At 47.3% G+C, this 12,728-nt stretch overlaps 5 protein-coding genes across 5 annotated transcripts; 2 read left to right on the top strand and 3 right to left on the bottom strand.

Moving 5' to 3' along the window:
* Positions 1 to 731: 731 nt before the first annotated feature.
* Positions 732 to 1,745, bottom strand: EYB26_005828 (uncharacterized protein; the record flags this gene model as incomplete). The annotated part of the gene is made up of 2 exons (XM_054265108.1): positions 732 to 1,492; positions 1,550 to 1,745. The coding sequence occupies 2 exons, from the start codon at positions 1,743 to 1,745 to the stop codon at positions 732 to 734; spliced, it is 957 nt and encodes a 318-aa protein (XP_054121083.1).
* A 256-nt stretch (positions 1,746 to 2,001) lies between these two features.
* Positions 2,002 to 3,813, bottom strand: EYB26_005827 (uncharacterized protein; the record flags this gene model as incomplete). The annotated part of the gene is made up of 5 exons (XM_054265107.1): positions 2,002 to 2,189; positions 2,240 to 2,341; positions 2,392 to 2,690; positions 2,738 to 2,859; positions 2,905 to 3,813. 5 exons carry the CDS (start codon positions 3,811 to 3,813, stop codon positions 2,002 to 2,004), a joined length of 1,620 nt encoding a protein of 539 aa, XP_054121082.1.
* A 1,653-nt stretch (positions 3,814 to 5,466) lies between these two features.
* EYB26_005826 (uncharacterized protein) lies at positions 5,467 to 6,532 on the top strand (the record flags this gene model as incomplete). The annotated part of the gene is made up of 2 exons (XM_054265106.1): positions 5,467 to 5,791; positions 5,847 to 6,532. The coding sequence occupies 2 exons, from the start codon at positions 5,467 to 5,469 to the stop codon at positions 6,530 to 6,532; spliced, it is 1,011 nt and encodes a 336-aa protein (XP_054121081.1).
* A 755-nt stretch (positions 6,533 to 7,287) lies between these two features.
* EYB26_005825 (uncharacterized protein) lies at positions 7,288 to 7,607 on the top strand (the record flags this gene model as incomplete). Its single annotated transcript, XM_054265105.1, has 2 exons — positions 7,288 to 7,462; positions 7,525 to 7,607. 2 exons carry the CDS (start codon positions 7,288 to 7,290, stop codon positions 7,605 to 7,607), a joined length of 258 nt encoding a protein of 85 aa, XP_054121080.1.
* Positions 7,608 to 8,777: 1,170 nt separating this feature from the next.
* Positions 8,778 to 10,923, bottom strand: EYB26_005824 (uncharacterized protein; the record flags this gene model as incomplete). Its single annotated transcript, XM_054265104.1, has 10 exons — positions 8,778 to 8,882; positions 8,935 to 8,991; positions 9,045 to 9,601; positions 9,665 to 9,697; positions 9,758 to 10,047; positions 10,102 to 10,149; positions 10,203 to 10,266; positions 10,316 to 10,588; positions 10,683 to 10,838; positions 10,920 to 10,923. The coding sequence occupies 10 exons, from the start codon at positions 10,921 to 10,923 to the stop codon at positions 8,778 to 8,780; spliced, it is 1,587 nt and encodes a 528-aa protein (XP_054121079.1).
* Between the last annotated feature and the right edge of the window lie 1,805 nt (positions 10,924 to 12,728).

The raw sequence follows: 12,728 nt of genomic DNA, 5'->3' as shown, positions 1-12,728 counted from the left end.
AAGTGTACTATATAAGGGCATCATTGACGAGTTGAAGAGAAGATGGAAGAGAACCGGACTGGACAAGTTGTGAAACCAGAGGAAGACGAAGCTCGGCTTTATCTTAAGAGTACCCTTTTTTTTTCTGTTCCGATACCAGGCTGCAACGGGATTGGATGACAGCTGCCCTCGCAGGCAGCCACTTCTACTCTACTAGTACGGAGTAAGCATATTCACAGATCCAATTTAGATCTCGACTGACTTTAAGTTCTAGTTACATGCTACGAGTTAGTACGACATATCACCACGGCGGGCGTTTTCTCTTGATACGGGCAGCTCCTTGGATATGCGTCAATGCATATGCACTCAAGAAGGGAGCTGCGATCACGACATCGCCCGCTCGTCTTAGTAAGTGATATGACAAGGATATAGAGTGCGGGCCGGTCGGGATTGTCCGGTAGTATCAGATTGACAGATGTAACTGCGTACCGTACTAAGTATAACTATGTACGTACTGCCGGTTCCAGTGGAGGATGACCTACCTGCAGCGGCCAATGGAGCGGCCAATTTCCGTCCCCGGTGTATCTAGTACCTAGTAGTTACCTTGCCCCGCATTGTTACTCAGCATCACTAACCCTGGTAACGTTAACTAACTAACGAACTAGTTAACTAACTTAACGTAACACTATTGTACTCGGTCGATGAGGAAGAAGATATTGTACATATTATACACTCTAGATCTATAGACTTCATCAGACAGGCTTCACTCCCTTGTGAATCGCCGCAATCCCAAACGACAAATTCTCATACCCCCGGCCCGGAATCACAAACCCGGCCTTGGCAATCATATCCCGAAACTCCTCCTGGGAAGGGAACTTCTCAATACTCTCGACGAGATACTGATAGCTCGCCCGGTCCCCTGCAACGAGCTGTCCAATAAGTGGAATAGCGCTAAAACTCCATCTTTTGTAAACCTCATTAAAAAGCGCAAAGTCTTGCACTTTGCTGAATTCCATGCATGCGAACACACCGCCGGGCTTGAGCACGCGGAATGCCTCGTTGAGGGCCGCTTGTTTGTTGGTGAAGTTGCGGATGCCGAACGAGACGGTGTACAGATCGACTGAGTTGGAGGGGATCTGGGGCATGTGTTCTGCATTCGCGACCATGAATGAGAGTCGTTTCGTATTGTAGTACGGCGTATCGAGGCTTCGTTTGCGTCCTTCGGCTAACATGTCTGGATTGATGTCGCTGACCGTGACGCGAGTGTCCCGGTCGTTGTTGATGTTTGTTGCGTGGTCGAGCATGCGGAATGCAATGTCGCCCGAGCCGCCCGCGATGTCGAGAATATTCCATCCCTTTTGGCCGTCGTCTTCGGATTGAGTTGATGAGACTTTGGGTGAGCCCGGGTTGAGTGAGCGTACGAAATGGTCTTTCCATAGGCGGTGAATACCCAAAGACATGAGGTCGTTCATGGTGTCGTACGAGCTTGCGACGGAACTGAATACGGCGCCAACTATACGGGCAGTTTAGCTCAATTGCTTTTTCATTCCCTGTTTTCATAGGTACGTACCCCTTGACTCTTTCTCGGCCTCTGGAATATTCTCAAACCCGAAATGCGTCATTCGAGATTCGTCCTCGGATTTTCGTGGTGATGATGGTGTTTGTTGATTCGCTCGCATGCTACACGAGAAGCAGCGGTACTGCTCTGATAGTGCCGTTGCGCTGCGACGGGCAGTCGTTCGGGCGGACAGCACCCTCCATGACATTTTGGAAGCCATTGTTATTATGTACTGGAATTGAGGCGAGATGGGATCTTTGATGGATTGAGGTGAAGCTTGATTTTCCTGAGCCGACGGAGCTTTGGACCTGGCTTGGCGTCTTGTTCGGGACTAGCGTCTATTGTCTACTCTCCCTCCATTCACATGCCTGCGACTACTACGTAGTTTACGATAAATCTACTTGAAAATATACAATAGAGTGACTACTCCGTACAACTAATAAAATGGATGGTACTATTGTACACTAACCACGCTTGGTAAACGAAATAAACAAATCCGCGGGAACCCACAAAAAGTGATTCGTCGACTTGCCATCAAAGGAGCTACCGTCCTCTCCCTCGGCAAATTTGATATCAAATGTGGTGATGAGTCGTGCAAGGGTGCTTCGCAGGTTCATCATTGCGAGTGGTCGGCCGATACAACCGTACGTTCCTGCCATCGTTAGCATTCGAAATGTCAAAGAGGGCGACAAGAAGACTTACCGATAAGGAACGGCGCAAACGCGCTCTTCTCCTTGACGAGCTCGGGGCGGGAGTACCAGCGTTCGGGGATGAATTCCTCTGGTTTTTCGTAGATTGCCTCGCCTGTGGATTTAAGTTTAGGTCATGGTATATTGGGGGGAAAGGGTACGTACTGTGTCCAATGGCATACTGAGGGCAGAAAACAAACATATTCCCCGGAACATGGATATCATCAATCCAGATTCCTTCTGGAGGTGTCTTGCGCTGAATGATTCCTGCCACGGGAGGATGAAGCCGAAGGGCCTCGTAAATGATACCATTGAGGCGGTCGATATGTGCAATTTTCTCGTTCAGGACATCTCCTGATGGGTCAGTCATGTATGGTGCAACTTCTTTGCGCAATTCCTCAAGCTGGTCGGGATGGAGACAGAGCTCGAAAATAATGCTAGACAGGGTTGTTGCGGTGGTGTCGCTGCAGTCGTTAGCATCGGCCGTTCTGATAAGTGGGTATAGACTCACCCTCCAGCAGCCATCATAAGCTGAGAGTCGCCAACCAACAAATTCAAATCTTCCGTGGATATTTTCTTTCCTTCCAAAGGTGCCAAAAGGGTTGACGTAATATCAGGAATATCGGGCGTGTTCTACGGAATCAGCTCTGCGCATGTTCAGGAGACTAATAGACGAACCTTCATTCTCGTAATGATTCGCTCGCGGCAAAAGTCCAAAAACCGAAACCAATCCTTGGTCGCACCGGGAATGACTTGAACCAATCGAAAGATCCACGTCGGAAGGGCATACGCCAACGGCTCAAACGCTTCTGCAAGTAGACGAACAGACCAATGCAACTCATCCTTTTTGAGCATGTCAAAGGACTGACCAAACGCCAAATCACCAATAATATCAAACGAGTAGTTGTTAAACCACTGCACGACATTGACTGGTTTGCCTTCTGATGCGGCAAAAGTGGCTATCAGCATATCGCGATACTTTCGGATGCGCTTCTCGTAACCGCGCAGGGCGGTATCGCCAAAGGCGGCACTCCAGACTCGACGACGATTGTCATGTGATTGTCTATCGCGAAAACTGTGTAGCGATTTGATAGGGTTAGTTGCATCGTAAGCATCACCCTTGGTACATTGTGTACCAGGACCATAGACGGCTTGAACACCCTTGGGGTGAATAATCGATAGATCCGAAGAACCAGTGCGCACGAAATCGCCGTATTTCTTGTGCAAGGCCAGATACTGTCGCGAACTGTCGGCCTTGGAAAACTTGACGGACAAAAACAGCGCAGAAATGCGGGTGCCGAATGGGCCGGGGAATTTATTCAAGGGATGAAGAAATTGGCGGTAGAAGAGCAAACTGGAGTACAGGCCAGCCAAGAACGACAGCGATAGACCGGTCGTTGTACGCAGAGCCTCCAAGAGGGGGAGATGATGGCGGAAATAGAGTAGAGCTGCCGTCGCAATTACCGCGGCGCCGAAGGCGTTGAGATAGCGTTGCGGATAGAGATGGTGCTCCCCACGGTTGAAGAACAAAATGTAAACAGCTGTGCCAAGGGCAAAGGCAGCAACGGATTCTCCTGTTATCGCCATTTTGCTTTTGGTATATATATATGTGTGTATATATATATTGCAATGGAAATTTATTCAGAGCAATTTGAGTGCACAACTAGAAACTGCACAATCCCTGTCTGAATGCGAGTAATTTTCAAGTTAAAAGTGCATGAGGCTTGTTATCGGGACAGCCACACGCCAACAGGGGTTGAAGTCTCGAAGATATCATCCAGGGACTGTAAAAGAGCGTATGGAATTCGAAGAGGAGGATATCCTCAGTCTCCGGCAAAGTGTCAGGCAACTGACTGCTGGACTCCTGCTAGACGGCAGGACAGACAAGAAAGTTGCAAGTGGGAAGCAAAAAGAGGCGCTGGACCTTGGCAGTTAATATAGTTGAAAATTAAAATTCCAGAAGCACGAAGCACGGATCAACTAAACAAACTAGGTAGCGGCCCGTGGCTAGCCAAGGACCCCTGTGTGTGTGTGTGTGTGTGTGTGTGTGTGTGTGTAGTATAAGGTTAACTAACTAGTACCTACGGAGTAGTGCTAACCTTCTAGGTACCTAGTAGGTACTAGGTACACTCATTGACGAGCTGTGGCATTGAATGATCATAATCATACGATGGATCCTACTATTAATATTACATATTAGTTACTAGTAACGTAGTAACTAACTTAGAGAATTAGGTATTCTATCCTCTTAACCTCTGCATGCCTTCCCATTGTCATCAAATTCCTTTCGTTCTGATTGGGCCAGGCACCGGTAGTGGATACTACGTACCTAATAAACATCTGACGTTTTGACTTAATTTCCGGCTTTGTTTGTCTCCTAAGCCAATCAGGGGCTCCTCCGCCCGCGAAATGGCTGTTTTCATTCCTGATGCAGTAACTACTACATCGAGAGTCAAGACTAAGAATAAGCTGTTACATCTTGTTTCTTTGATCAGCACCATGGGAGGATTACTTGGAAAGCTCGACTTGGCTTGTTTACTGTCTGTTTCCTGTTCATGTGTGTTTTCTCCATATTTTACCATAGTCTCTGGCACTTGGGTGTGCTGTGTAGTGTGTTCCATGCAGGGTGCCAATTATTGAGCAGGAGTGATACAAACAGCAAGGGCGAATAATAATAATAATATACCACCAGCGTTGGCTGGACCGGGCAATTCTTCCGGGTTGCACAAGCCCAGCCTAGCCAACAACGAACTCCATACAATTACACACTCTCGTAGGTAGTCGGAATCAAAATCCCAAAACGGCAATCTTCTAGAAAAGCCCTGAACAATGCTCCGAGTGGCGACTGGCGGCTTCACAACTCAACTGCACGCAAACTACGCTTATTGAGTGAAGAAGGTTCAACAGGCTGGGCCAGCTCCAGCACGCCGGGAAGCCATTCGGGCACATCCGTCACGACTGCGCGTATGGATGCCTCAGTCATCAGGACAGCGTTTGTCGTCGAGAATGCATTTCTTCGATCCTGCCCTCTTTCCCCTCCTTCTCTTCCTCTTTCCCTGTTCTCAACTCATGTCGACTACCCAACACAGACTTGAATTCAGGTGTGTCTCGTCACTTCTCAAATTTCACACCAAGCTCGAGAGTGCGGTCTCAATACCTGCTGCGGCCTCTTGCTACAAAGTTCTACGCTCTCTTGTCATTCTTTGAACCGCTTTCTCATACCCACTGTCTACGGCCAACATGTCCGCCAACCAAGCTTTGACTGCCCTGCAACACTGGGCTCTCAAAGCCACTGAGGTAGTTCGACTTCGCGCGCCAGGCCCCATGACACGCAACGCAGTAATTGCGTCAGCAGCTCTTGGATTGGTTATCTGGGCAAACCGTGTTCTGAATCGCCTGAGCCTAAACAATTGGACAAAGGTTAAGAAAGGCTGGGATAATGAGCATGAGCTAGTACTCATCACTGGTGGATGCAGTGGTATTGGCAAGGCGATTGCATCTAGCCTCGTTAAAAAGGGGGTGCGTGTGGTTGTTCTCGACATTCAAGAGCCCGAGTACACTCAAGGTGAGTTGCTTTCAAAGGGCCTCTTCATACTTGATATGTACCAACATGCAAGCAGACGAAGATGTAGCATTCTACCGCGCAGATGTGACGTCCTCTGAAAGCATCCGTGCCGCCGCAATCAAGATCCGTGCTGACCATGGCAGCCCAACTGTACTCGTCAACAATGCCGGCATTGGAAAAAACGGGCCCATCTTAGAGAAATCCGAAGGCCAAATCCGCCAAACATTCAACGCCAACACAATCTCGCACTTCCTGATGGTTAAAGAATTTCTGCCAGACATGATTAAAAAGAATCATGGTCACGTCGTTACCATTGCTAGTGTGGCTAGCTTCCTGGGCCTGGGAGGGTCGATAGATTATTGTTGCTCCAAAGCCAGTGCCTTGGCGTTTCATGAAGGCTTGAGCCAGGAATTGAGTCTTTGGTACAACGCGCCCAAAGTTCGGACCAGTATCATCCACCCTAGCTGGGTGCGAACACCAATGATAGAGAGGTTGATCTCTGCTGGAGAGCGATTCGGTCAAACCATTGTCGCGCCCGAGGTCGTGGCTGAGGCTGTAGTCAGGCAGATTCTCGCGCAGAGAGGTTGCCAGATCATTCTGCCAGAAACCCGTTTTGTAGTCTCGTTACTCCGTGCATTTCCTTCTTGGATCCAGAGGGGCTTGGGTGCAATGGCAGATAGGCAGCTGAAGGACGTTCATGACTGGCATTTGAAATTCGAGGCGGGTACAAAATTGATATGATATCCCGTTTATCCATTCCGTGAGATAGGATAGTACGTTGGCCTTTCCATATCACGAGCCGAGAAACTGCAATCTTCTCAGTAGGGGCTTGGACAAAATGACTATAGATATACCTATGCTTTGGCTTTGAAGACAACCTTACGCTTCTGGAGCTTTCCAGTCAGCGTCTGATGTGATGAAAGCAACTATTTGATGTAAAGTATTACCAGAGAATCACGACTTTCCAATCAACTGCTATGAAGACTAAAAAGCGAGCGAGAACCATAATATTTTTTTTTAAAGATTATTAATATAAAAATTTATATATATGAATATAATAATAAAGTTATTTATTTATAGCACACGTAAAGCCCCATGCAAAAAAAGACACCAAAAGAGGCGTTGGATTGGTTAAGTGTTTACCCTGTATGTTACCTAGTTACCATGGCCGACATCGTCGAGTTAATCCTGTCGACAACAGGCGATGTTTTCTTGAATTGAGTGGCTAAACCATACTTTATCAGGTAAACATCGTGCGAACAAAAGTCGAGAAACGAGACCCGAGCCTTTGATTAAGCATAATTGCCCCGAGAGGGTTCAACTCGGGCGAAACTCATTCCCCCATCGTTTCTGCGAACAAGGAGATCGATCATCATCTCCACACTTGAGCCTCGGCTCTAGGTATTGCAAGCCACATATGGTAGAAATGACGTCCGCTATTCAGAACCGTTTCTGCGTGGATATGCAATTTCACATTTCACAGGACTGGGACCAAAATGGATTCGACGATTGCGCAACCATTAAAGCTTCAATGCGGCCTTGCACTCAAAAACCGCTTGGTCAAGGCTGCTATGGCTGAGGGCATGGCGGATAATAACGGTCTTCCGACCATCAGCCACAACAATGTCTACAGGGAATGGGGGAATGGTGGTTGGGGCATGATTATCACTGGTATGCCGGTCTTGCTACCATATCCGCTCCACTCCTAAGTAACTAATTCGGATGTATTCTAGGCAACGTCCAGGTTGATAGTGTGTATCTGGGAGATGCACGCGATGTCACGGTTGACCCTACCAAAGAAACCGAGCTTCTATAGAAATGGAAGGTCTGGGCTGAGGCGAGTACGACGAACGGAACTCCAAGTATCGTGCAGATAAACCATCCAGGGCGACAGTCACCTCTGGGCGCAGGATCCCGCGGCTTCTGCGATAAGAATATTGCTCCAAGCCCCGTTCCATTGGATCTAGGTTCGGGGCTGATAGCGAGGTTCGCGAGTTCATTCATATTCGGCACGCCGCGCGAAATGACGCTGGATGATATAGAAAATGCCGTGAGGCCTTCTTCATAGAATTTGTCAGCGCGATCCGTCACGAATTTCCCACCGTGCCCTTGATGGTAACAGGAGGCCTTCGCACCAGGAATGGAATGATTAGAGCCATCAAAAGCAATGCGTGTGATATAGTTGGCCTGGGGCGGCCGGCAGTCCTCCAGCCATCTCTGCCCAGCAGCATCATACTGAACGACGACATATCGGACGAGCTGGCATATGTCATGACAAGTCCAATTTCACCTTCATGGTTCATTAAAATGTCTAGAGTGAAGTCAGCGGGATCAGGTGCTGAAAGTGGAAGTTACCATGCACTCTCTCAGTTGATCTTCGGCTAACAATCTTTTGTGAAGAAATGGTATAGTCAACAGATACAGCACAGGGGGAGTCAGAAGTAGGAATACTGTACTCTACTTAGGGACTCTTTGAGACAAACAAATCCGGAGATTCAAGGCTAGGGGCTGTAACCCTAGTTATAGAAGGACTTGCTCAAGAATTGGAGATGTATCGACTGGGTGCGAGGGGATAAGAATTTATTTCAAGGCAGATGGGACGGAAATCGATCCTGAGAAGACAATTCATTCACTGAGGAAAGCTGCGGAGAGGATGCCTGGATGGACGATTCGGTTGTATTTGCTGGGTCATGCTTGGGATTAATGTAGCGAGAATAGAAAGGATGCTGTCAAGCTAGTAAAAAACAATAATAATACACGGAGGTATGTCGAAGCGAAAGAAGCTAGGACAAAAAAATAAAATAGTAAGGTTCCAGTAGATCATAGGGTATCTCAACCGCTACTGGCAGATTAAAGACAAGCAAAGCCAAAACTCCGACCCAGTATCTAAGAAACTAAAAGATGGGTAATCTGACACCAGAGCAAATTAGATCACCCACACAAGAATGATTCTGAAAAGGAAATTCAAATGAATGAGTAGAAAGTTTTAGTTGTCGTAGAACCATGCAGCGATGGCGATGATGATGTAAAGAGTCATCAGTAAAACGCCTTCTAGCCAATGTGATTTTCCATCGGCGATAAGGTAGTTGACCTTTTCAGAGCATTAGACCATATTCCCAACAAAAGAATGGATCGAAACTTACCAATAGAACGGCGACAAACAAAACGACAACTTGGAATCCGTCACCAAAATCAAGAGTCTGATTCATCGATTAGTTTGAGAAAGTATGAAATATAGCGGAAAGGTATATACCATATCGTCCTTGCCCGCAATCCATCCAATGACAACAATCAGTGGAAGAACCAAAAGGGCAATCTGCATACTCGATCCCACCGCAACACCAATAGCAAGATCCATCTTATCCTTGACTGCAACAGTCACTGCAGTAGCGTGCTCAGCTGCGTTACCGACAATGGGCAACAAGATCAATCCGACAAATGTTTGTGAAATAGCTTTGTTTTCTGCCGTAACTGTACTAATCGCATCGACCATGTACTCTGCACAGAGCGCCACTAGCACAGTAGAGATGAGAAGAGTTGCAACAGCCACATAAAAGTGAAGCTGTGGCACCTCCTTCTCTTCTTCCTCTTCTTCGCCTTCTCGGCTATCAAGATGCTGTTGAGCTGACTGACTGCTCATGCCGGCTCCCAGAGCACCGATTGCAACTAATCCTTTGTGGGTATCGCCTTTGGCACGACTCTTGGATCTCTTCTCTGTTTTTTCGCTGGGCGCATTGTAGATTTCTGCATGGGTCTTGAGTTGGAAGAAGATGTAAGCGCCGTAGACTAGTAGCAAGATCACACTAGTACCTGTATAGTAATAATAATCGAATTAGTGTCTGAAATTCATGACATTCGCATGAGAATTCTTACCGCGGGAAAGTTCATCGGTGTGAGAAGCACCACCTGAGTTGACAAGAGGTCAGAATAAGTCCAATCCACTGTGCGCGCGCGTTTGAAACATACCACTGGCCCACATGTGGAATACCGTAGGAATAATCAAGCTACCAACTGCAAGAGCCAACAGACTAGCTGCAGTCTGCGCAACAACTTCGTTGAACTTTTGCTCGATACGGTTGATACCACCGAAAAAGAAGCACATTCCCATAACCAGGAGCAGGTTGGAAAGCATACTTCCAATCAAGGAAGTTTGAACAATAGTAATTTCGTCATGGAACAAGGCAATGATGGCAACAATCAGTTCGACTGCGTTTCCGAAACTAGCGTTCAAAAGACCTCCCAGAGTTTCTCCAGTTCTGTGGCACGCTGCTTAGCCGAGTAATTTCAAGGTAATTTGAGTCTGTCCTTACCGAAGAGCAATTTCTTCCGTGCCATAACTCAACATCGCCGCCAGCGGGCTATCGTACCGATGTTAGTCATCGAATTATCGGTGGAGATACGGTCGACTTACATAATGGCAAGGAAGTTAACAACGAAGACTGCCGTTCGGCTAACGCTGGTATAATTCAGAGCAACTGTGCGCAATTAGTTGCTGATTCGCAGAAAAAGATGGGCTGAACATACTGCCGACTGGAACAAGGACAAGTAGAACGTTGATATAGGAATTGAAGATGGTCGCACGTAGCTGGCTGGCTACAGTGAAACGGGGCTTTCCATTGCTGGAACTGGATGCTGGATCATCGGCTTCAGTTGGCGCTTCCGAAATACCTGTCTTTCTCCGTCTCGGAACACCCTCTTCACCATTGATATCACGCGAGACATTGATCGCATCTTCACTACCGGCCAAAGTTGGGAGGTCTTTTTCTTGTGAGTCCCGATCGCCAGTTGACGAAGATCCTGTGGTGGGAAGTCAACTGTCAGCATGAGCTCTGAAGTCGATCCCATCGAACAATTCCCGTTGCGGCCACCCCGCATCATAGTTGAGAATTACCTTGGTTACCGCCGCGAGCGAGCACACCTTGTTCTATATCTCTGGTCGCATTTTGTTTGCGACGTCTGTTGACTCGAATTTTCTTGAAGGGATTATGGGTGTTTTCTCCTTCGTTGTCGTACCATGCAGCCCGCCGCGCGTAAGAACGGATTTTATCTAGAACCGGGGAGTTAGTGTTAGCCTCCACAGCCTTGCGGTTTTCTTGATAGGGTCGTGGAATCGAGTGAATGTACTGACGCATATCACAGAATGCCTAGGACGTTATCTCCAGGGAAAAAGGCGCAGATGAAATGTTATACTAAAGATAGTTGTTGTTGTAGTAGTAAAGAGAGTAATGGATAATGAGCGATGAGTAACTTTATAACCGTTAATGCTTCATGAGTTAGGTCACCTGTATGAGTAAAGAAAATGAGAGACAACTAGGCGCAGCCCAGCCTAAGTTCAACGGACGTATGGAGTAGTGGCGGTGGGAATGCTGAAAGGCAGAGTCACCGTGGATGCCAGATGATCAAAGGAAGGTTGGATGACACCCAAAAAGGGGAAGTCTCTTATGGTCTTGCCCCGTAACAAACAAATCTCTACTACGTATGTATGTACAGGGCTACATCATCAGTGCACAGCCACAAAGCCGCCAATCAGCGCAGTTAATTGGCCGGGATTGCCAAGCGCCAAGCGCCAAGCATCGGAATGGACCCACAGTACCTATCGAGTGGATCCACGCGATTATCGGTATTTCAGATACGTACGTCGTATTTGCTGCTAATTACCACTGCCCGGTATTTTATTGCTTTTACAGTTCCTGTATGGGACAAATTACGCGACACCGAAGCAGAAACATTGCATTGTTAACTTTTAAAGTCGCAATACAACAGAAAACACACCGACAGAGTTCAATTCGAGTGCTGCGACGTGACGAGTGTGGCTGACCGATCTATTGAAGTTTGCAGCAAGTCCACCAACCACCTCTGCTCTCAGTGTATCGTTGTCTATATTGGCAGGATTCAGCCCGATCGAAAAATTCACGCCAAATACTCCATCCAGTCTGGTTGTTCGCGGGAAGTCGCCGGTCACCAATCGGATTCAGAGCACGCTGACGTGTTTCATGAGCCTGAGTCGTCGTCAGCAACAAAAAGAAAATTAACTCAACTCGAAGAGAGGGCTTGGCACGAATTTATACTCCGTTGGGCCATCTCGGTCAGTGCGTGAAACTCATGATTTTCGACTAATCCGGGTATGTTTTGTTGTAAGAGTACTCCGTACGGTATATCGACAGGGAATGTACAGAATCTTAGGGAGTATTTACGTCCGTAACACAGATTCTTGATTTCAAATTTTCAACCTGACATCATGCAGACCCAAGCCCTTGTATTGAAGCTTGTACCAAAGCTTGTAAAGCTTGACAGTCATGTACACAATATGTGTGTGGCTGTCATTGGCTGTGGCTCGTTTCGTGGAATTGCAGGCTATGATTGGTTGAGCCATAAGTCGCTCGTTAACTACTCCTCTCCTACAGTAGTAGGATACTAGGATGGCAGTAACTAGTGGCGATCGAAACGGCCAAGATAAGATTGGATAGGTCTGTGCTCTCCCAGCTCCCACAATTTGATTGCTAGGTTGATGCCTCAGGCTATGGAAATAATATCGAGTGTGGCTGAAACGCTTCATAGCCACAATATATCAGTCCGCTTGCCTCTCAACATTTATGAAGTGAAGCATATACTACAGAGTAGTTAGTCAACTTATAATTGACATAAAGTATGAGAAAGATCGTATAGTTAACTACAAGGCAGACGAATAAGTTAGTTAACTAGTTACCGTTGCTGACACATACTACCCCATTCGTCGTGGCGCTACAAACAAGGCGTACGTAATTCGGCACTCGGAGTCACAATCGATTCCCCATGCATAACCCGCTTGGTCACTCCTAGAGTCCTCCTCTGTAGGCAATATGATTTCCAGTCCCTCTCCAAATCCATCATGCATGTGTTTGAGCACCCCCCAACCCGGCCAGCTTTCGCCGTGCTTACCGCATGGAGCCAAGTGAAA

The sequence above is a fragment of the Talaromyces marneffei genome, chromosome 4 (assembly GCF_009556855.1).
Source record: "Talaromyces marneffei chromosome 4, complete sequence".
Lineage (NCBI taxonomy): Eukaryota > Fungi > Ascomycota > Eurotiomycetes > Eurotiales > Trichocomaceae > Talaromyces > Talaromyces marneffei.
This window is presented reverse-complemented; position numbering and strand designations above follow the sequence as displayed.